Here is a 23,092-nt window from a genome sequence, read left to right as displayed (position 1 = left end):
CTTATGCAGTCTAGAATTCACCTCAAGCAGCTGATTTGCTCACACGCTTCTACTAAAAGCGTCAATTAATTGGCTGTTAATGTCACTTCAATCATATTTTTAATTGCAGTTGCGGTGCTAGCATAGTTATGAGTATACACAGCGCATACATACATAAATATATTTTAGCATATGGTACATATGTATATGTACATACAAATATGTGACAAATTAGCCAACAACTTTGCGCCGAAGCAGTTGAATTCATACTTGAGCCTAGTTATAGAATTAGCAAATGCCAACAACAACCAAAAGCTACAGATGTTTAAAGGACATTAGCAAACAATAAAACGAATACGAGGATGAAAAGCAGCAGCTGTATACATACATATGTACATAATGTATTTGTCTGTATGGGTATGTTCAGTAACCTATTCAGTAATTAATAGAAAAACCTGCATCACTACATAAACTAGTTATGCGAATGTAGTGAAGCAGAATGAAGGAGAAAATAGGTAGTAAAACGCAGAAAAGTAGGTCAAATGATAAGGCAAAGCGGGCAGAGAGCATAGCGGGTGGTATGAGTAACCTACAAAATTCGCTATGAGTATATGTACGTACATATAGACATACTATGTATATGTGTATGCGAGTGCATTTTCGATACGAGTCGTGACTGAAGGGCAAAGGAATATTTTTTTGGTTTATACTGCATACATATACATAAATATACCGGAAAAGGTAAATCTCGACATTTTATTAAAAACAATGTACATCGACCCCTTGGATGAACAAAATCTTTATAATAGGCCTGTTTTTTGCAAGTCAGTGAAAAAAATTACAGTATATTTCTTTTTTGCTCTTTGTTGTTGTTTTGAGATTTCGTGTTGTATCAATTACTTCGTCTATCTTGGAACGAGCATTAACACCAAAAACAACGTCAGCTTCGAAATCCAACGCAGAATAACTTTTGCCAACAGGTGCCACTAGATACATCACCGTCCTACTTATATGGTGGAGAGGCATGGATGATGACAACATCTGATGAGTCGTGTCGTGAGTGATGAGCAAGAAGAAAGAGGCGGGTAAAGGGATAAGAACAACAGAACCGTATTCATTTTAGCATCTGACCCGGACAGACGTTGCTCATGTTTTAATCCAATTTTATCTACACTTATTTTAAGACTGGATTGGGTGACCTTCAGCAAATTTTGTTATGCCCTGAACAGGGTATATTAAGTTTGTCACGAAGTTTGTAACACCCAGAAGGAAGCGTCGGAGACCCTATAAAGTATATATATAAATGATCAGTATGTTGAGCTAAGTCGATTTAGCCATGTCCGTCTGTCTGTCTATCCGTCTGTATATATACGAAGTAGTCCCTCAGTTTTTAAGATATCGTTTTGAAATTTTGCAAACGTCATTTTCTCTTCAAGAAGCTGCTCATTTGTCGGAACGGCCGATATCGGACCACTATAACATATAGCTGCCATACAAACTGAACGATCGGAATCAAATGCTTGTATGGAAAACTTTCACATTTGACAAGATATATTCATGAAATTTGGTATATATTATTTTCTAAAGCAACAATGTAATCTCCGAAGAAATTGTTCAGATCGGTTAACTATTGCATATAGCTGCCATACAAACTGAACGATCGGAATCAAATGCTTGTATGGAAAACTTTCACATTTGACAAGATATATTCATGAAATTTGGTATATGTTATTTTCTAAAGCAACAATGTAATCTCCGAAGAAATTGTTCAGATCGGTTAACTATAGCATATAGCTTCCATACAAACTAAACACATAGTTACTAGCAGAAATGCACCTGTGAAGGGTATTTAGCTTTGGTGCAACCGAAGTTAACGTTTTTTCTTGTTTTAAGACTCGATTGGGTGACCTTCAGCAAATTTTGTTTTTAATTTGCAATTTCGGCAAATTTTTGGAGTATTATTCATGCCTTCCTGAATAGTTTTGAATTATCCTAAATTGTTTACACTATTCACATAGACAACCTTGAGCACTAAATATGGATATGGTTTTGAACAGAAATCTAAGACTTTCTAATTCATCGCTCATCGTTTCGTTATTCTTCAAGTATTATCTTTGCATCAATTTCACGTTCAATTACCCAAAACTGCAGCAGCCTAGTCAGCTTGAGGCAAATCGTGTTCTGTCGTGTTAGATTTATTTATGTAAATATATACTGCTTGTGAAGCTTGTATTATTTTTCTCATTCCACCCCTTCTAAACTAGTTCAAGTACATTGAAAATGTGTCAGTCATTTTCATATTGGGAAGTGACCTACTTACTCATATATATACATACAATTTATAAACTTATACATATGTATATGTACATAATGCATATTTATGGCTCCATATTTTAATGTTTTCAAATCGAAAATTTTTCCAATGTACTCAATTAGAATTGTAATAAATTACAATTAATTTTTTTTTCATCGTTAAGCGAAGCGATGCATCTTCAGTCATTCGAATTCTATTTTCAGCTGCAATTTCACAACAATCTCGTGCTGATGGACTCAATAATACAAAATTACATAGTTATAGCTATAATAAGTATGCACGCCCGTGTGTTTTTGTACATAAATAGGCATGTAATGTTTGTGCGTGTCTTCAAGAAGCAACGGAAGTTTTGTCTCGCCTTAATGCTACTTAAAATGGGTTCAACAAATTTATGTGGCAGCTTGACATTTTAGTTCAATTTGCTAAGTTAAATAAATACACATTTGCAGGGTAAAATATATTTCAAAATTTGACAAACATTTTAAAGAAAAATGTATGTATGTATATTACACATTGAGAAGTAAAAGTAACACAGAAATTATTGGAAAGCTGAAAAATAAAATATTTATTTCAAATAGAAAAATATTATATCGTATTAAGCTTGATTATTTTTAAAAATGTTTTTCTTCGATTTTTCGGATATGCATCCATTAGTTTTCTTAATTAGGGCATAAAAAAAAACAAATCTGTTGGTACACTATGTATTCATTACATACTTCCTCTAAAAAAATGTATTCATTAAGACAAAAAAGCACACGGAAATTATAATTAAATTCCCCCGTGTAATTTATATTTAAAACAAAAACAAAAACAAAAACGTTAACTTCAGCTGTACCGAAGCTAATATACCCTTCACAGGTGCATTTCTTTTAGTAACTATGTGTTCAGTTTGTATGGAAGCTATACGCTATAGTAATCCGATCCGAACAATTTTTTCGGAGATTATTTTATTACCTTAAGCAGTAATCCATGTAAAATTTCGTGAAGATACCACGTCAAATGCGAAAGTTTTCCATACAAGCCCTTGATTCCGATCGTTCGGTTTGTATGGCAGCTATATGATATAGTGAGCCGAACTGAACAATTTCTTCCGATATTACATTATTTTTAGCCACAATAACTCATACCAAGTTTCGTGAAGATATATCGTCAAATGAGGAAGTTTCCCATGCAAGCATTTAATTCCGATCATTCAGTTTGTATGGAAGCTATATGCTATAGTCAACCGATCTGAACAATTTCCTCGGAGGTTACATTGTTGCCTTACAAAATAATCCATACCAAATTTTGTGAAGATACCACCTCAAATGCAAAAGTTTTCCATACCAGAACTAGATTCCGATCGTTCAGTTTGTATAGCAACTATAAGCTATAGTTAGCAGATCTGAACAATTTTTTCGTATAATACATTATTAGCTTAGAAAATAACCTATGCCTACTTTTGTGAAGATACATTGTCAAATATAAAAGTTTTACATACAAAAACTTGATTCCGATCGTTCAGTTTGTATAGCAGCTATATGTTATAGTCATCCGATATCGCCAGTTCCAACAAATTAGCAGCTTCTTGAAGAGAAAATGACGTTGACAAAATTTCAAAACGATATCTTAAAAACTGAGGGACTAGTTCGTATATATACAGACAGACGGACATGGCTAAATCGACCCAGCTCAACATAGTGATCATTTATGTATGTATATATTTATAGGGTATCCGAAACTTCCTTCTGAGTGTTACAAACTTCGTGACAAACTTAATATACCCTGTTCAGGGTATAAAAATGCATATTGGTATGTTGGTAGGACTGTCCTTAATTACTATTCCAAATACAAGTATGTATGAGCGCGATCTGTCAACCAGTTGGTTTACAGCAGCTGCTTAAGTTGGTACACCTCAGTAGTGCGTTACAATGGTCAAAAAATGTCGAACAAATGATTTGTCTCAAATTGTGTATCATTGCGAATGTTGGAAAAGCATTACAGTGATTCAGTTTTATCAAAAACTCAAGCTTACGAGTGGTACAAAGCCTTCAAAGACAGTCCAGAGTTCGTTGAAAACATGCCTCAATCGACCTTCGACCTCTTCAACTGATAAAAATATTAAAAAAGTAAAGAATATGGTGCTTGAAAATCGTCAGGCAAGTATCTAATCTCTCGCCAGTCCGTTCGAATGATTTTGGTGGACATTTTGGGTATGAAATGCGTTCTTGCTCGACTTGCCCGATAAAGCTGAACTTTTTTCAAAAAGAGTACGATTGTGACCGAATTTAAAACCAAAAATTTGCCTTTTGTCAATCCACTTCAACGAAAAATGAACTTATCACTATTGTTTATCCGAACATCGGCTAAATTATCGTAACTACGATTGCTTGAGTGCACGCGCAAATTTAGCTGCCGTTAGTTCTGTTTTCTCCAGAATGTATAAGGCAGCGAAGCAAATGGGTCTGGTGGTGAACGAGGGCAGGACGAAATATCTCCTATCATCAAAAAAAGTCGTCAGGCATTTTCAGTGCCAATTGGCAGTGTGAAATAGACACACTAACCACCTTGGTAGGGTTTGAGGCACATCTAAAACCTCTGCCGTACTATGGGTCCGGCACCCGGTTGCAATGCAACTCCAAATCGAACTGACAAAAAGTCAACTCTACCCACATTTGAGTATAAACCACAATCACCACGATACTCAACCAGGGGTCAGTCCGCATGAGCAGGTTGGAGTTACCTCCAAGGGCTCCTGCTCTCCGTGGTACCAGAATTAAGTCTTCGGTCAGACCTCGTAGCCGAAACTACTACCAGTTGACCTTCCATAGTGATGTTGACAACGCCTGGTGTGTTTAACGTGTTTGCCAACAGGTGATACTTCGAACTAAGTAGGCATTTGAGAAGTAAAGTCCTCTTTCGACGAACAAAAACAAAATTCTATAAGTCACTTATTATTCCCGTCCTGCTATGTGGCGCAGAGGCATGGACGATGACAAAGGTTCTGCGGAAGATTTATGGTCCTTTACGCGTTACCCTCGTCAAATATCGCATTTGGAACGAGAAAAGTGAACAAAAACCAAACTCTATAAGTCACGCATTACCCGTCCAGCTATAAAGGTGCAGAGGCTTGGACGATGACAACAACTGATGAGTTGAGTCGAGAGAAAGATTCTGCGGAAGAATTATGGTCTTTTGCGCATTACCCTCGTCAAACATAGTTCAGCGAATTAAAAGACAGAGTCTACACTGACTTGGTCATATCGGCCGAATGGACGAAAACACTCCAGAAGAAAACGGAGACCTCCACTCCGTTGGAGGGACCAGGTGGAGAAAGACGTGGCTTTGCTTGGAATCTCTAATTGGCGCCACCTTGCGAAAAGAAGTAACGACTGGTGCTGTTGTTAACTCGGCTATAACCGCGTAAGCGTTATCTACGCCAGTTAAGAAGAAATAAATAAAAATATTAGATGAAGTTTAAAAACTATTTTAACTGTCAAACACACTTCTATATAAAACATTGCCTACAGATAGGATTTATCGAGCCAATGTCACGGCTGGAACGAAATTACTGAAACGGTTTTGAGCTGAAAGACCGATGCATATAGTTTAAGTATATTTTTTATATACATACTATATAGAGTCTACTTCAAGAGTAATTTTCGAAGTAATAACATTGAAAAGAGTATATTAAGTACGCCATGAAGTTTGTGTGAACAATTTTTTTTGTTTTAAAACAAATTTTATATTAAATTCAAGACAAGTTAACGAACTCTAGCCAAAAACCGCATAATTTGTTTGTTGTTGTTCAAATAAAATATGCAATTCTTTTTTAATAATAAATATTAATTTAAATAAATCGTGCCTAAAATTTAACTTTTTACAAAATTCTTAAATAAGGCAATTTAAATGTTAGATAAACTTTATTTTTGCTGCAAATTCAAGTTATGCAAACTAAAGTGAACTTGAAAGTTTGTAACAACAACAACAACAAAAATTGGAAAATGAAAGTTGCAATTGCAATCATACTCGCATTTAAAGGTCATGCGGTGCTGCGGAGGCTCAATTTTACGCAACGGAAATACATGAAAGCATACATACAAAGATATACACAGAAACTTATATATACATATATACAAATATATAAAGTAAGAGCGTACAAGAGCACACGAATGACTGATTTTACTCGTTTATTGTTTTTGTTGTTTTGCAGTGTCCTTTACGAGCAGCCACTGCGGCTGTAATGCACCCACCCAGAGTTGCCACCCGATAAATTGTTGCATTGCTGCTTTAGTAAATCTGTTCGTCTGTGCATATGTCAGTATGTCAGCAGTCTGCTTTTGCGGATGCTGTGGCCGCCACTGCTGCCATTGTTTTTGTTGTTGTGTGCCTGCCTCAGTTGGCAATGGTTATGTTTGCACTGTTGCACGAAGGACAAAGTAGCGATGGCGAAATGGGCAGCAACTAACGTGCCTTAAAGCAACAAACATACATCAAGTCAATATGTATTTGTGCATGTATTTGTAATATATATATGTACATATATGCATATGCTATTTACATATATACAACTTTGTGTCTAAATAACCGTTTTGTGGTTTTCGTTCGCATTTCGATTTTATTTGTGTTGCTGTTGTTGCTCCCAGGACGATCACGCAAGAATTCGGTCAAGTTTATCCAACAGTGTCATCTAGTGAGTAAATGCTCGTCGTTTTGTAATCACACCAACACATAAGTACATATGTATCTAAAGCCTCATTTCTCAATGTCACTGTTGAAGCTAAAGCGCATTCTTCTCTTTTCGCTTGATTAAGCAACTAATCCCTATTGTAAAGTGTATGTGATTACACATTTTTCTATATAATAAATGGCTCAGCTTACTTCTTAAATATTATGTTATTAAACTACCGTTGCTTTGGTTAACGAATGTGGAGCTTTAATTGAGTTCACGTGGCTAATAAAGTTTTTAGGGGTTTTATTATATAACCTGAAGTGAGACCGTTAACTTCATCTGCTCCGAAGCTGGAATATCCTTACCAATAAAAGAAGTTTCGATACAAGAACTTGATTTTGATCGATCAGTTTGTTTTAATTGTCAAGATGTCTTCATAAAATTTGGCATAAATCATTATCCAAGGCATTGCTATAGTTTCCAAACATATTGTTCAGATCGGACTAATAAATCTAAAGCTCCAAACAACATTTTTAAGAACAATATATCCGATACGATGATCATTGGGTTTTCTAACTCGATCAACTCTTTTTTATCTGTGCGAAGTATCAAATCATCTACGAACGGTAGCTTAAAGTGGCGCAATAACAATCATCAGACCTTTTTCCACCAAAAATAGTGTTTTATTTGCAAAATTTTTAATGTGTTTTTAACTGTAAATCGAGAAGTTGAACTGATTGGATAAGCTATAACTCAGGCCTTACATATTTTTTCGTAGACTTGCGAAGCTTGACCTTAGACTTCCTTGTGATACTTGAGAGTTTTAGTGAACTTCGCTTTTGTCAAAGGGAAATAACGGGGATCTTATAAAATATTTAGATAAATGATCAACAAGACGAGCTGAGTCAATTTAGCCATGTGCGTCTGTCTTTCTGTATATAAGGGAATTAGTCCCTCAGTTTTTGAATTATCGATCTGAAATTTTGCACACGCTCTTTTTCCCAAGAAACTACTTATTTGTCGGAATCCCCGATATTGGATCACTATAGAATATGGTACACTTTTTTCCTCACGAAGCTGCTCATTTGTCGAAACCCCCGATATCGGATCACTATAGAATGTAGCTGTGAAACAAACTGATCGAACGAAACCAAAAAAATCTTTGTATGGAAAACTTTTTTTATCTGAAAAATTATCTTCACCAAATTTGGCATAGGTTATTGTCCAAGGTATGCTACAAGCGAAGAAATTGTTCAGTTAGGGCCACCACAGCATATAGCTACCATTAAAAGTAAGGTTTGGTCGGCTATGTTTTTAGATTTAGACAAATTTGGAATAAAATATTGGGTCCCAAAAATAGCGCAAGATTTAAAATTTCCGCTGTTTAAAATCTCAAAATCTCTTCACAGCTGGCGAAGTTAAAATAGTATTCCGACCATATTTTGTATGAAATTTTCGAAGTGCGACCGCCAAGTTTTCATTATTTTTAAAATAAAAAATACACTTATTCTGTCGTGTGGGGTTTTATTCTTATTTAGCTTTCTTAGGGTTGTCAACATTTTACTATATAAATGGCGGTAAATTTAAATTTTTCGTTAATTTTATAACAAAGTTTACATATATAGGTCTACAACTTTGCTTCCGCCGTTTTCCAATAGATGTCTCTAGGGTCAAGCACTGGTCGATTAAATCGATTAAATCGTTTTATATCGATCTTGGACATTTGTGTCAACATTAACCCAACAAAATATTTGTAGAGATCTGTTTGCATCCCAAACTTATTCTCAACTGAAAATGTCACTTTTTGAGCCGAATTCTCGACATTTGCGGGAAATTTTGCTTTTCTTTTTTTTAATTCCAAGAAAAGTGCGGCTGAGGCTCATCGAATGCTTTCAGATACGTACGGTGAGGCTGTCCTAAGTGAAAGAACATGTCGCGAATGGTTTCAACGTTTTAAGAATGGTGATTATGAAGTCGAAGACCGGCATGGTGGTGGAAGGGAGAAGATTTTCGAAGATGCTGAATTGGAAGCATTACTCGACCAAGATGCGTTTCAAACCCAAGAGGAATTGGCCGAATCATTGCAAGCGACACAGCAAGCCGTATCAAAACGCTTCAAAGCCATGGGGATGATTCAGAAACAAGGAAACTGGGCTCCTTACGACTTGAAAGCAAGAGATGTCGAACGGCGCTTCTTTGCATGTGAACAGCTGCTTCAAAGGCACAACCGAAAGGGATTTTTACATCGCATTGTAACTGGCGGCGAAAAATGGGTCTACTGGGACAATGCCTCCACGTCGACGGCAAAACCGAACATTCACGGCGCCAAGGTCATGCTCTGCATTTGGTGGGACCAGCTGGGGGTGATATATTATGAGCTGCTAAAGCCAAGTGAAACCATCACAGGAGATCGATACCGAACGCAATTGATGCGTTTGAGCCGAGCACTAAAAGAAAAACGGCCACAGTACGAGGAAAAGACACGATAAAGTCATTCTCCAGCATGACAATGCTCGGCCTCACGTCGCAAAGGTGGTCAAAAATATTTGGAGATCTTACCCCACCCGCCGTATTCTCCAGACGTTGCTCCATCTGACTGTTCCGATCGGTGGCACACGGTCTAGCTAACGAGCACTTCAGTTCTTATGAAGAAGTCAAAAATTGGATTGATACTTGGATCGACTCGAAAGATGAGGAGTTATTTCGTCACGGAATACGCATGCTGCCAGAAAGATGGTCAAAAGTAGTAGCTAGCGACGGCCAATATTTTGAATAACATTTTTGTAACCGTTTTTATACAATAAAGCCTTAAATTTACAAAAAAACGGCGGAAGCAAAGTTTTAGACCAATAGTTTGTATAAGAAATGGACCTGTGAAGGGTATTATGACTTCGGTGCAGACGAGGTTAACGATTTTTCTTGTTTTTACTAACTTCTTTTACAACACATATTAAATAGTCTGACAGGTTTAGCAACAATGTACATAAGTAAGTTAAAAATTGTGAATTTGTGCAAAGGTTTAACGCCAACAATAACAAGAAGTACAAAAAAGCAAGAAGAAATCATTACTACAAGTACATTTGTGACTATAGATGTGTAACCAGCGTTGCAGGTTTACCCAATCATCGTCCAACTACCATAGTGCGTCACCTTACTCCAGCGCATATTGAGCGCCAGCAACCATAAAAGAGAGTGGAATCGTTTGAGAAAGGAAAGATTTATTGACTTTATGCAAAATTATATGAAAATATACAGAAGTGTGTGTTTGTATGTGTGATTGTTTGACGGCAACAAATTAAACCACTATCGCTTGGAGGCTTGGCGAACACTCCTAATGGATTATTTCACATGCCTCAATAGCTGTCAGTCTGTCGGGGGGTCTAGCGTGTGCATACGAACCGCACAAAACCAAAAATCACACTGCAAGACTTTACCAACATTTCTAGCAATAACGGTTACCATTGCATGTGCATAATACATTGTAACTGTCTTCCGGGCTACACACAGCTGACGGCGCTACAAACAGCTGGAACCGGCTGGTGCAGCTCGTGGCGGTGGTTATTTTTTCAGCTGGCAGGTTGTGATTTGTGCTTACTCTTTTTCACTGTTTTTTAATTTTTATTTTTGTTTTTGCCGCACAATCTCTTTGTTGCACAATGCTAGTGCTGTCATTGCTACAATGCCAATTTATTTGACGGGGGAGATTTGCACTTAAAACGTTTTATGCAATCAAGTCGCTGGTTTTGCATCGCATTGTTGTCTCTTTGTGTTTCTCTTCCGCAATGTGCTTTTAGGGGAATCATAGAATTGCTTTTTATGTGTGTTTGTGAATGAATCGTCATTTAGGGCCTTCTTTGTATCTTCCGCTCTGGCCTATAATTAACAAATTATATTAACGCATACTAAATCTATTACCATCTTAGCCAAATTCGGAAAAAAAATCAGTGCATTTCACTACATTGTGCTACGATATGTAAGTAGATCGAATCGGATCGTCAAATCCAATAATTTTTGTGGTCAAATATTTATCTATATTGTATAATATCTATTATTCTAGAAATTTACTATGCGATACATAAGTCAAACATTAATGAATGTAACTGAAATACAGACTTTGATATAAATATAGACATAATATTTTAGAGTGATTTGGTTTGTCTTTTGCACAGTCTCTCAACCTGTTGGTTCCTTTGTCACAGTGCCATGCAGTTTCAGTGTCACTGAGGTTTCAAACATACAAACTTACATGCTGCAAGCATACAAACCTACAGGTGGCGCTAATAAAATCGTTATAAAAATGCTATAAATAGGTTCAGACCTCTCCCTATTCCTCTCTCTAGCTAAATTCGTAATGCAATGATTTTACCTTTTGGGTTATCTGGAGTTATTTACTATCGTGCTATACTTTAGTAAGTGTCCGACTAGAAAGTAATACTAGTCAGGCCTCCTGTTTATGCACTTCTTTAATGGAACTGTTTGATAATTTTATAGAAAGATTGTAGGATAATGTTTTCTTAAGCTAGAAGTAACATTAACTGACTTTTAAAAAGTGCCATATTTTTTCTAAAAGGTCAGAAATTGGGAAATTGATCTTCGTAAGGCGTATTCACGGTAGTCATCAGTCCACAAATACTTTCGAAAACTAAAAATTATACGAGGGCTGCTATATATTTTTGGCCTAATAATGAAAATAGGAATATTTATCAACGAAAATGGTTTTATTGTTTTTCAAAATATTCTCCATCAAGATTTATACACTTTTGCATGCGCTCAAACCAATTTTCGAAGCACTTTTTCCACTCCGATTGAGACACCTCCAAAACATAGTTTTTGAATGCTTCAACAGCATCTTCTGGCGACGAAAATCGTTGACCACGCATTATTTTCTTGATGTGTGGGAATAAAAAGAAGTCATTGGGTGCCAAGTCAGGGCTGTTCGGCGGATGACCCATCAATTCGACGTTTTGGCCGGTCAAAAAGGCGCTGGTTTGAGCCGATGTGTGAGAGCTCGCATTGTCATGGTGCACAATGATGCGTCTTCTCTTGTTCGTTTTTCGAATTTCTCCGAAGACTTCAGGCAAACAAATGGTGGTGTACCACTCAGAATTGACCGTCCTACGTTGCTCAAGCGGAACAGTCGCCAAATGACCAGTTTTGCCGAAGAAACAGGCGACCATTTGCTTCGAAGTGCTTCTTCCACGAACAACTTTCGTTGGATTTGGCTCGTCTTGGAAGACCCACACGGTCGATTGCTGTTTTGTTTCGGGCTCATACGCATAGATCCATGATTCGTCACCTGTGACGATCTTATAAACGTCTTTTGAAGCACCGCGATCGTATTTTTTTCAGCATTTCTTTACACCAATCCACACGAGCCTCTTTTTGAGCGATTGTCAAATTGTGCGGGATCCAACGAGAACAAACCTTTTTTACGGCCAGGTGTTCATGCAATATCGAATGTATGCTGGTGGGAGAAATGCATAGGCATGCCTCTATCTGAAGGTATGTTACATGACGGTCTTGCATTATCAGTTCACGTACGGCATCGATGTTTTCTGGCACAACGGCTGTTTTTGGACGACCTTCACGGAATTCGTCTTTGAGCGAGCGTCGGCCACGATTGAATTCGTTGTACCAGTTTTTCACAGTGCTATAGGATGGTGCTTCATAGCCATACAAAGATTTTAGTTCATCGATGCACTCTTGTCGTAATAATCCACGTCGAAAGTTGTGAAAAATGATCGCACGAAAATGTTCACGAGTTAATTCCATTTTTTGGCCGAGATGAATTTTTTAATTCCCTGTAAATAAAACAATTCACGATTAAATGACAAAACGTTCTGAGTGATGTTATGCCACCAGAAATATATATAGCAGCCTCCGTATACATATATTCCGAACTAATAAAGCCGAAGTATTAGTTATGTCAATCATACAAGTTTAAATACTTCTAAGAAAATCCCATTTTTTGAGACTAAGGAAGTATTACACAATGGATTTTATAGAATAAGCATAGGGCATAACTTAATTTCTCAGCTCATACATTTTCAATACTTCATTTCTCAAACACTTTCTAAAAACTTATTACAATATTATTTCCTTTCATAGAGAAAAAAATCATAACTCTTCTTAAAATAGATTCGCGAATTCCGCATATTTTCATTCACATACTGATAAAAGAAAATAATTTAATGCCTGGCAAGTGTACAAAAGCGGCTATATTTAATGCTGACAGGTGTAACGGTGTAATGTCGACAATGCGAAAACAAAGTGCAACAACAAAGCTGGCGTCAAAGCACGTGCGAGTTTAAATAGTAAAATTAAAACTATTGCTGCTGTTGTTGTTGTTGATTAAATTGTGCAACAGGCGTGACTGGAGTAGTTTTGAAAGTTGCGGATTGTAAATGAAAATTGATATTAGCTTTGTTTTAAGCGTTGACGAAGTGATGATAGTGAAAGCGTAAAGTTTGCAAAGTAAACAATAATTGGTGATTTAAAAACTAACCATGAATTGAAACAAATTACTTTTATAATGGAAATATATATTTTTTCTTAAGTTTATGAGTCGGCGATTTCAAGTAAGAGTTTGAAGAGGTTGATAACATATTGTTGGTTTACTCGAAATCTCTTCATTTATCTATGACGATCTAAGCTAAATTAAAAGGCGTCAAAACTCAACTACTTCGGCCAAAAAATGTTTGTCTTCCCTCTGTATCGATCTTCATTTGCACTGCAGCAAATGGTACAAATAAAGAAGTTTCCATACAATACCTTAATTGTAATCGTTAAGTATGTGTATATCTGTTTTGTTCCTTTATTTGTAATGTCTTTTACGTGGCGGGTCCCAAATCCAAAACAATAACATGAGATATTGATCTTAAATGTTGCACGCTTCGTTTTCTCTCCAAGAAGCTACGCATTGTCGAAACTGCCGGTATCGAGCACTATCAGGTGTGTTGTGGAATCTGATAGTTGTCGGAATAAGAATTGAAACCGATCAAAAAAGCAGTAGGTGTCATGAATTCAGATATTATTGGTTTGATATTCGAAACAGAATTTGTATCGGATTTGGGTGTCACGGAAACCAATTTTATCGGTTTTGCTATCAGAAACAAAGCAAGAAGAAAGCCGCTCGAAGATTTGAAATGTAAGTTAATAAATCAAGTTACTTTATTATTTCGAATTAGTTTATCTTTATTTCTATAGGGGAAAACAAAAGTATAAAACACGAAGTGTCTTAATTATTGAGTTTTTGGAAAAAAAATTCGGACATTTAAAGATAAATATTCGATTTACAAAACGTAATAAATGTAATTTAACACCCAAATGCGTCCTTATTCATTCGATAAATGTTATCTCTTAAACTCTTTCTTTAATTCAGAACTCATTAAAAACTTTAATAGGATTGCTACCAAATGTATTCATTTGCAAGTTTTGTCACATTAGTACACAGCTGATTCGAATATTGGTTTTGCGTGTGTTCGAAAAGACGGAAATCCAATCAGATTCTGTGACACCAATGAAAATCAGAATTGGTTTGCAATTCTGACAGCTAAGCAATTCTGTCTCGCTATACCCCTGTATAGCATATACAAACTGACCGATCAAAATTAAGTTCTTATATGAAAAGAAAACGCTACGATATCCGAAATAATTTTCTAGATCATACTACTTGTTCTTTATTGGCGTAGACGCTGCTTACGCGGCGTTATCCCGATTAGTTGTAGGTGTTGCGAGAGAATAAAAAACAAGGAAAAACGTTAACTTCGGTGGCACCGATGCTATAGTAATCCGTTCTAAACAAGTATTCTAGAGATTATATTGTTGCCTTAGGAAATAACATATACCAAATTTCGTTAATATATCTTGTCAAATGTGAAAGTTGTCCATACATATTCTTCAGTTTGTATGGCATATTTATAGTGGTCCGATATCGGCAAATGCCGTTCCGACAAATGAGCAGCTTCTTCCATACAAGAAGAGAAAATGACGTTTTCAAAATTTCAAAACGATATCTTAAAAACTGAGAGACTAGTTCGTATATACAGACGGACAGACAGACAGACGGACATGGCTAAATCGAATCAGCTCGACATACTGATCATTTATATATATACTTTATAAGGTCTCCGACGCTTCCTTCGGTTTGTTACAAACTTCGTGGCAAATTAATATACCCTGTTCAGGGTATAAAAATATGCTAATATTCGCCGAGCAGGATCATATCATTGCTAAGATGCTTCCACATCTTGTAGTAATTGTAATTGTGTTGTACGACATTTTTTTCCCCCCGTGCTATTCAACAGGCAATTATATGTATACCACGAATTTTGTAACATTCAGAAAAACCGTCTGGTGCTTATAAAATATACATATCTATACAATTTATCAGCGTGACAAGCTGAGTTGATTTAGTGTATGTCCGAACAAGTTCCCCAGGTTTTGAGATATCGAGCTGAAATTTTCAACACGTCCTTTTCTCTCGTGGTCATTAGTCGGAAACGCCGATACCGAATCACTACAGCATATATGTAGCTATCATATAAACTGAACGATAAAATTCTTGTATGGAAAATTTCTGAAGGGTATTACAGCTTCGGTAAAACCGAAGTTAAAGTTGTTTTTTATCTCTCTTGTATTGAATCCAACTGCTGTGCTGTATTGAGAGACAAATGGAGGAAAGCTATTATAACTGTATCACATTAAATGGGATTTAGGGTTCATATCAAAGTGTGCTTTAGATCAAGAGACGTCTGTCTTAATTTTTTTAGTCTATATTATGCTTAGTCATTTTCCTCCGCCTCAATGTACTTTCAAATCGTTAATAAGATTTTTTTCAACAAAAACATCAACAAGTCTTATCAATATTTTCTCAAGTGGGAAAAGTGGTGCGCAATTAGCTTGTTATAAAAAGTATTATACTCTTGACGATTTTGATAAATTTTGATTTTTTGTTTTCATTGCGCAGCTATCAATCAAGGTAAACAAAATAAAGAGAGGTAACAGGAAATCGAATGCTAGTTTTAACAGCTGTTATTATGAAGGTGAAAGGTGTGACTATGACTCATGAGAGTTGAGTGTTCGAAATAATAAACCGTTATCAGTTTTACAAACGCAAAGTTGAAGTGATAACAATTGAAAAAAGAGTATGCATATTCCGATGTCTATCAAAAATAATTGTAACAATACATTTCTGTAAATCGGATTAAATATGTATGTAATTATATTTCCGTCGTATGATTTTTGTAGAGTAAATTAAATGAAATTAAGGTGGTGATCACACAGTGTGAAATTTTCGAAAAAATTTATTTTTTTTGTTGCATTATTGGATGGTATGCACTATAATAAATATTCTCTCAAATTTTGAAATCGAAATTCGAATTTTTACGGTCACTCCAGCGTTTCTTGTAGAAAGCGAACAGGGTAGAGAACATAGCAACTCCAATCTTTAAACGCGTTTTTCTCAGAATGGGGTTTTTCAAAACGGTTCCAACCCTCAAAGGAAGAATTTTGAAGATACATACGTATCTATTTCCAATTTGGAGACAACATTTTTAACGTCATACGCTATCGCGCTATGGAAACTTTTATTTTTTGAAATCTTCCTATTTTTTTCTACGAAAAACTTTCGAAAAAAGGGCAAAAATCGATAGTTTTTTTCCAAACCACTCAAAAAACTGCATTTTACCGTTACTGTGCCACAAAACAGCTGTTATGATTGCTGCAAAAAATTGTCCAGCTCAGTTTGACAATTAGTAGAGCACGTAAATTTGTTGTTCTTTTGTTTAAGTGCAGCGGAGCGTTAGAAGACACATTTGTCAGCAGTGCATGCTCACACAGGTGACATTTTGTCTGCAATTTGCAGCTGTACGTGCTTTATCAAAGTTGTCATTAAGCTTTTATTTGATTGCATTGTATTTGCAGTTGTGCGTGTGTTGCCATTTCCGTTACACGCAAAATATCTACGGTACTAATTGCACTTCATGCGTTGAGTGGCAAAAGTTTATAATTGTCTTTCATACTCTGGCGAAGTTGCCGAAGACTGGCGAAAAGTCGATTAATCATTTTGATGTACGTTACAGTTATTTTTTTTTTAGTAGACTAGCAGAGCAAGTGCAATGAAACGCGTCACTGCCGATAAAGTACAATACAATGAAGGTAAAGATAAAAGTCAACAATTTGTTTAGAGATGTGGAGTAGATATTTATTTCATATGTATGTGCGTGTACACTGTCGAGCGAAACTGTGGCATTCCGAAGAATACATCAATTTCAAACTTAGAGAGTAAATAATACTTAAAGAGTATAACAATTTACTTGCTACATGGAGTGATTTTTATATAAATACTGGGTTGTTTAGATAATAATTTTATGGTACTGAGGACCACAGGGATTAACCCAGCATATTTCTTAAAAGCCTAACCCTCTAACATTTAAGAGCAGGTGATGTACGTATGCTTGACCTCCGTCTGAAGTTTCGACCAAAACAACAATACAGGACTTTCCAGGTTCACTTTGCTTTTAAATATTAGACAAATTATTGTTGTGAATGTGATACTGATTAAGAAAGATAACCCTTTTATTTATGTTTCTACCATCGCGTTCCAATTTTGTTTTTGTTTTAACGCATACATGAAGGACTGTTTGGAATTGCTTTAAAATATTAAGGGTATTTTTTATACATATTTACAAAACGCTCTACAATTCTTGAAAAAAAAATTGTTTTCGAGTTACACCTGATCTCCGACTGCGCTAAAAAATGTCCACCACTGTGCAATGATGCCTGCCTTCTACTAGAAGATTTGTCCATAAAATGACCTGTTGTCGGAAAAAATCAATATATGACAAAATGTCAGCGGTTTTAAAAAAAGTGGAATTTTACCCAAAATTTGGTCGATCTTCGCCCGCCAAAATTTGATTTTTATTAGATAACAAAACTGAGGTAATTTTGTATCGAGAACTGCAGAAAAAATTGGAAAAACTGTTTCGATCATTTGTCTCCGAATAATCACTGCAGCAAATTTGGAAAACGTGCTTTTGAAAAAAAAACGTGTTAAACTATTTGAGCTCTTGAACTCAGCGGTTAAATTTTGGAAGGTTGTATATTAAAAGTTGTTTGAAATAATCATACAAAATTGTAGTATGTTTTTTTTTTAAAAAGTCATAGACCATCGAAATATCGAAGTCGATTAATTATCAATTTCGAACGAAGTTTCCATCTTTTGAAAAAATCGATTTTTTTTGCATATTCTTAAAGACTGGACTTTTAAGAATATATTCCCCAAAGAAATTTTTAAAAATACCGACTTATAGCTATTTTGGTAATGTAAGTATAGACTGCCTGCAGTTAGACTCAAATCTTTAATCGCGTTTTTCTCGAAACTACTATTTTCAACACTTCTGACATGATTTCTCAAGTTCTAATGAACCGATTAACTTGAAATTTGGTGTGGACCTTCTTTATATATCTCTCTATGGTTGGAACTAGGATTATTAAAAAAATTTGATTTTTACTATTTTTAAATAATTTTGATCTTTGCCAAAAAACGGGCAAAAACTTCAAACAGTCGCCATTTACTGAAAACAATTTTTTTTATTTATCCTACTTCAGACGATAGCGGAATTTGTACTGATTAATTTTTTTTTTTTCAGATCACCCAAAGTGTTGGAATCGTGTCAGGAAGGGCACACCCTTATTTTCAACCCGCAATTAATCAAATTATCACAAATATTTTTTATTATTTTTTTTGTATTCTTAAAATATCAATAAATATCTGATAAAAAATTGGATAGTAAAAATGTTCTTAGTTTTTTTTTTATTGGACTTTAAAAAATGCCGTTAAATAGCATTTCTAGACTAGAATACCCCCTTAAATATGTAAAAACAAATCGCGGTTTCACAAAATTTATTTTTATAAAGTCCTCAGAACTTAGTCAGACATCGAAAATAGGAAAAAAAAAATGTGTCAAACCACTCCTATAAATACTTAAATAGATTTTACTTGGCATAAGCGCTTAACCCAACCAAATATTACACAAAGTGAATTAGTGACATGGAAATATTGAATTCTCTATATTTATGTTTTTTACTCGAAAAAGTGATTGTGTCTGTTTTAATTTCCCTAAAAAATTAAACTCCCAAGTACTCACCGCTTTCGTTTGCCGCATTCGAGCACCTTTTTGCACACCCAACCTTCATCAGTTTTGACCCAAGCCTCACCGGGCGAACGCCAGTCGCGCGAATAGAACGGCATTACTCTGGATTTAGTTTTCGCAGTTGTTTTAATTACTGTTAGTTTGTGTGGCTGCTGTCACTCACTGCAAGCACGCGCTAACCGCTGCAACTGCTGCTGTTGTTGTTGTAGTGGTTCCGCGTTGACCCTTTCAATTAATGCACTTAATTGCTTAGTTACTTTTTTTAAATCCGTAACAAAACCACAATTTAATTTCAAGTTCTATGAATGCGCTTATTAATAATGTTCGAATTAAAAAAACTGTATTGTTTTCGCTTTGTTGTTGTTGTATTAAAGTTTGTTCGGACGGTTTTACAGTTCCACACGCACGTTTGCTATTTGTAATAATTATTCTGTTTCTTCATTTATGACTGAAAGCAGGAAAATTTTTAATTGCAATCATTGTGCTATTCTCAATTTGAAAATTTCATATATATTTGTATGTGTGTGTGGATGTACATATGTTTCTGTATCCAAAAGAACTGTGGTCACATATGTATACATATACATATATATTCCAGATTATATACATATGTACATACATACATAAGTATATGCACGTTCGTCTAGCTTTTGTTGCGAAATTGCCCTGCCATTTATTGTATAACAGCCGTTGGTGAAGTAAACGAGCGACTTCGTTGTCCCTCCTCCTGCCCGCATTCACCTACTTTTACTTACCCACTCACCCATCATTATCATATTAATCATCGTTTGCGTGGGCAAATGATTTTAATGCAATTCAATGATTCCTCGGTAATTGCCTTTGATTGCTGGTGGGGTGGGGTGGCGTGTAGAACGTGAGCAATGCAGAACATTACAATTTGTGTTGGTTTTTAAACAAAAAATTTTATTTTCACTATGAATTGATAGTAAATGCATTTCAATGGTGCATACCGAATATTCGATGAAATCAAACTCAAACTCAAGTTGAAAATAACTGAAATAAGAAACTGCCATTTTATGATTTCATCAATAGTACTATTGAATTTCTTCTAGTTTTGCATAATTCTAAGCAGAAAAATCTTCCACACTGTCAGCCAGTTTTTCTCGGAGGTCTTCTTGGAGATCGGGACAGACAGAATCCAAAAATTTTCAGAATGAATTGCCGCTTATAAAAGTACATTAAATTCTGAAAATGTACAATATTTTTATTTTTCTGACATGCAAGTGGACATAACTTCTTAAAGGAAGAAAACCTGAACTAGTTTTATGAGTTTCAAGAAAATCTGAACTTAAGTGTAAAAGCCTTTTATTTCACTACGTAATCTGCGAATGGTTCCAAGGCATTAATGAGTTTCTCAGAAAGGATAACGATGTGATTCAATCTTTCATCAGAACGAAACTCGAAATTTCCACACCAACCTCTTCATCCATAAAAGCTTCGGCTAGTTCTTTGATATGAATTCGTTTCTCATTAAGGTTTAAAAGTGGTTTTGAGCTTTCACGTGAAGATGACGAAAGAAGTACCACCAATAATTTTGTATTCCTATTTCAAACGAATCAGGAACTTCAATAATTTAGGTATTACTTCAAGGCATAACATATCATAGAGCTTAAATATTATTCTTAAAAGACAGACGTGTTTGAGTTATCGTAACGACTCGATAATATGTATGTATATACCTGACTCCTTCACCTTAATAATAATAAAAACTATTTGGCAGCTTTTTGAGATCCGGTACTGGATATAACTTTCTTAAGTCATTTTTATATCCTGAACAGGGTATATTAAGTTTGCCCCGAAGTTTGTAATACCAACAAGGAAACTTCGGAGACTCCACATATACATACATACATATGTACATATGTATGTATATAAATGATCAACGGGCAGAGTTGAGTCGATTTAGCCGCCTGATATTCGCGAAATAGTTTTTGAAATGCTGTTCTAAACTTAGCACACGCCCTTTTCTCCACAAGAAGCTGTTCTTTTGGAGGCGCCAATATCGGACAACTATTGGATATTGCTGTCATACAAACTAACCGATCAAAATCAAGCTCTTGTGTGGAAAACCTTTTGCTTGTGAACCTGATTTGGGAACTGAGTGAACTTTTTCTACTCAGAATTGCCGTGTCAAATAAATGTTTATCTTTACAACAACAACAATATTACTGTTTAGGACAGAGATGTACGATCTTTACATATTGATATGATTGAAAACCTATATAAAGATATCAGTTGGAGTTAATTGAGTTCGAGCTGATTTCTTACATTGCTGCTTTAAGCTGATATTAACCATTTCCCTCTATAATACTCCTCAGTATTAATTGTATTAATACTCCCAGTTGAATTAATTATATTGCTGTTAAAATGGCTAAAAATAGTTATAACAATTTTTAATATTGTTAAAAACTCAATTTCTATTATGTCCCTTGTATACGATCCGTATTTCATATTTTCAATGAACCGTTAATGCTATATTTCATATTTTGAAGTAACTGTTAATGAGCGCTCAACACATTATATCACAAATTTAAGCTACCATGAGTTTCCTTTCAAGTAGATACTTAGTCACTTAAGCCTTAGCTATCCCATAGGTCTTTTCAGGAAAATACAAAATCAAGCCAGTTGAATTGTTAAAATATCTTTTTAAAACAATCCTAACTATTAATATTGCACTTTTAGACATTTCATACAAATTAGGTATGTATGTACATTGCTAATCAATGCAGTTTATATCGGATAACCATAAACAAGCAAAAAGTTACAGCAAAAAATATATTAATAATATATGTACATACATACATATGCACATAAGTATATATAATATTATATATCCCCAAAATAATAATAATAGCTTTAGTAACCGCTATGAAAACAAATAACGTTTTTGCTTCAACAACTCTGTGGTCAAATAGGCCGTTGCACAGTCTCGCACATGGTTTACATACATGCAAACATGCATGTGCGCTTTAAAGTATTAATTAATATTCACAAACATTCATACACATGTGGTCGTACGCTGTGGTACACGAAGTTTTATAACACTGTTGAGAAGGGGAGTAGTGACGGGTATATGCATGAGACTCGTGCTTTTTTCTGGCACTTGACTTGTTGTTATTCTGTTTTGTTGTTATTGGCAATTTCGAAATTGTGTGGTAGACAGCTGATTTCTGCTTTTATGCTTTCTGTATGTTTTCTATTTTGTATGCAATATGCTTTGTTGTTTTTGTATACTTTTGTGATAGACATTTCATGTTTTTTACACATTTTCTGCTTTGCTTTGCACTTTCGCAGCAACAGAGTAGAGTGCATGCAAGGCAATGCAGGCCAGAAAAAAATGAATAGACAAATATGCGCAAATACTGATTTATATATGTAAATATAGACACACATACAAATGTTCAATTTCATTAAAATCAAAAAAAATATATAAATTGTTTTGTTTCTTTAAATTTCTTTTGGCTGTTTGTTTTTGGCAGTTACAAATTCTCTCTGCAAACTCACTCAAAGAAAATAATATACACACACTTACATTCATATGTGAATGCTGAGTTTACTACTATTTTGCGCAATTTGCCTTTAGAAAGCTTCTTCCATATGCCTTAAGCAATTGTGTATCGTCCAAAACATATAATTATATGGATTAATCACAGAAACACACAATTTTGGCTTTATTGTATTATTTAAAAAATATTTCGTTTTTCAATCTTCTGTTTTGTTTATAACTGTGTTTTTGGCAGTACAGCAAAGGGCAAGAACAATTGCGCATCAACAGCAACAAATGCTTTTATGCTTTTTTCACTTTTTTACTACACTTTTATAAGGTTGAAAACAATGTAATTCAGTTTTTTTTTATAGAAATTTCGCTTTTCTTGATCGGCAGTTAAAAATAATGTTCTTCACGAGCCGAGTCACAAAAGTGAACTGAGCACAACGTACAGGAAAAGCCAATGCAGCCATTGCCAGCTCCAT

At 35.2% G+C, this 23,092-nt stretch overlaps 1 protein-coding gene across 5 annotated transcripts in view; it reads right to left on the bottom strand.

Moving 5' to 3' along the window:
* Positions 1–23,049, bottom strand: part of LOC126763198 (F-box only protein 32) — a 33,236-nt gene extending 10,187 nt beyond the window's left edge. Inside the window, exons 1-2 of one of the 5 annotated variants that reach the window (XM_050480495.1) lie at positions 22,625–23,049; positions 19,094–19,547 (exon numbers count right to left, since the gene is read on the bottom strand). In XM_050480495.1, the coding sequence (XP_050336452.1) occupies positions 19,094–19,197 (104 nt within the window). In that variant the 5' untranslated portion in view covers positions 19,198–19,547; positions 22,625–23,049. The remainder of the gene's footprint in view (positions 1–19,093; positions 19,548–22,624) is intronic. The other 4 variants (XM_050480494.1, XM_050480493.1, XM_050480496.1 and 1 more) reach the window with 4 other exon arrangements.
* Between the last annotated feature and the right edge of the window lie 43 nt (positions 23,050–23,092).

This window comes from Bactrocera neohumeralis, chromosome 6 (genome assembly GCF_024586455.1).
Source record: "Bactrocera neohumeralis isolate Rockhampton chromosome 6, APGP_CSIRO_Bneo_wtdbg2-racon-allhic-juicebox.fasta_v2, whole genome shotgun sequence".
Lineage (NCBI taxonomy): Eukaryota > Metazoa > Arthropoda > Insecta > Diptera > Tephritidae > Bactrocera > Bactrocera neohumeralis.
Note: the sequence above shows the minus strand (reverse complement) of the source record. Positions and strands in the feature narration are given on the sequence as shown.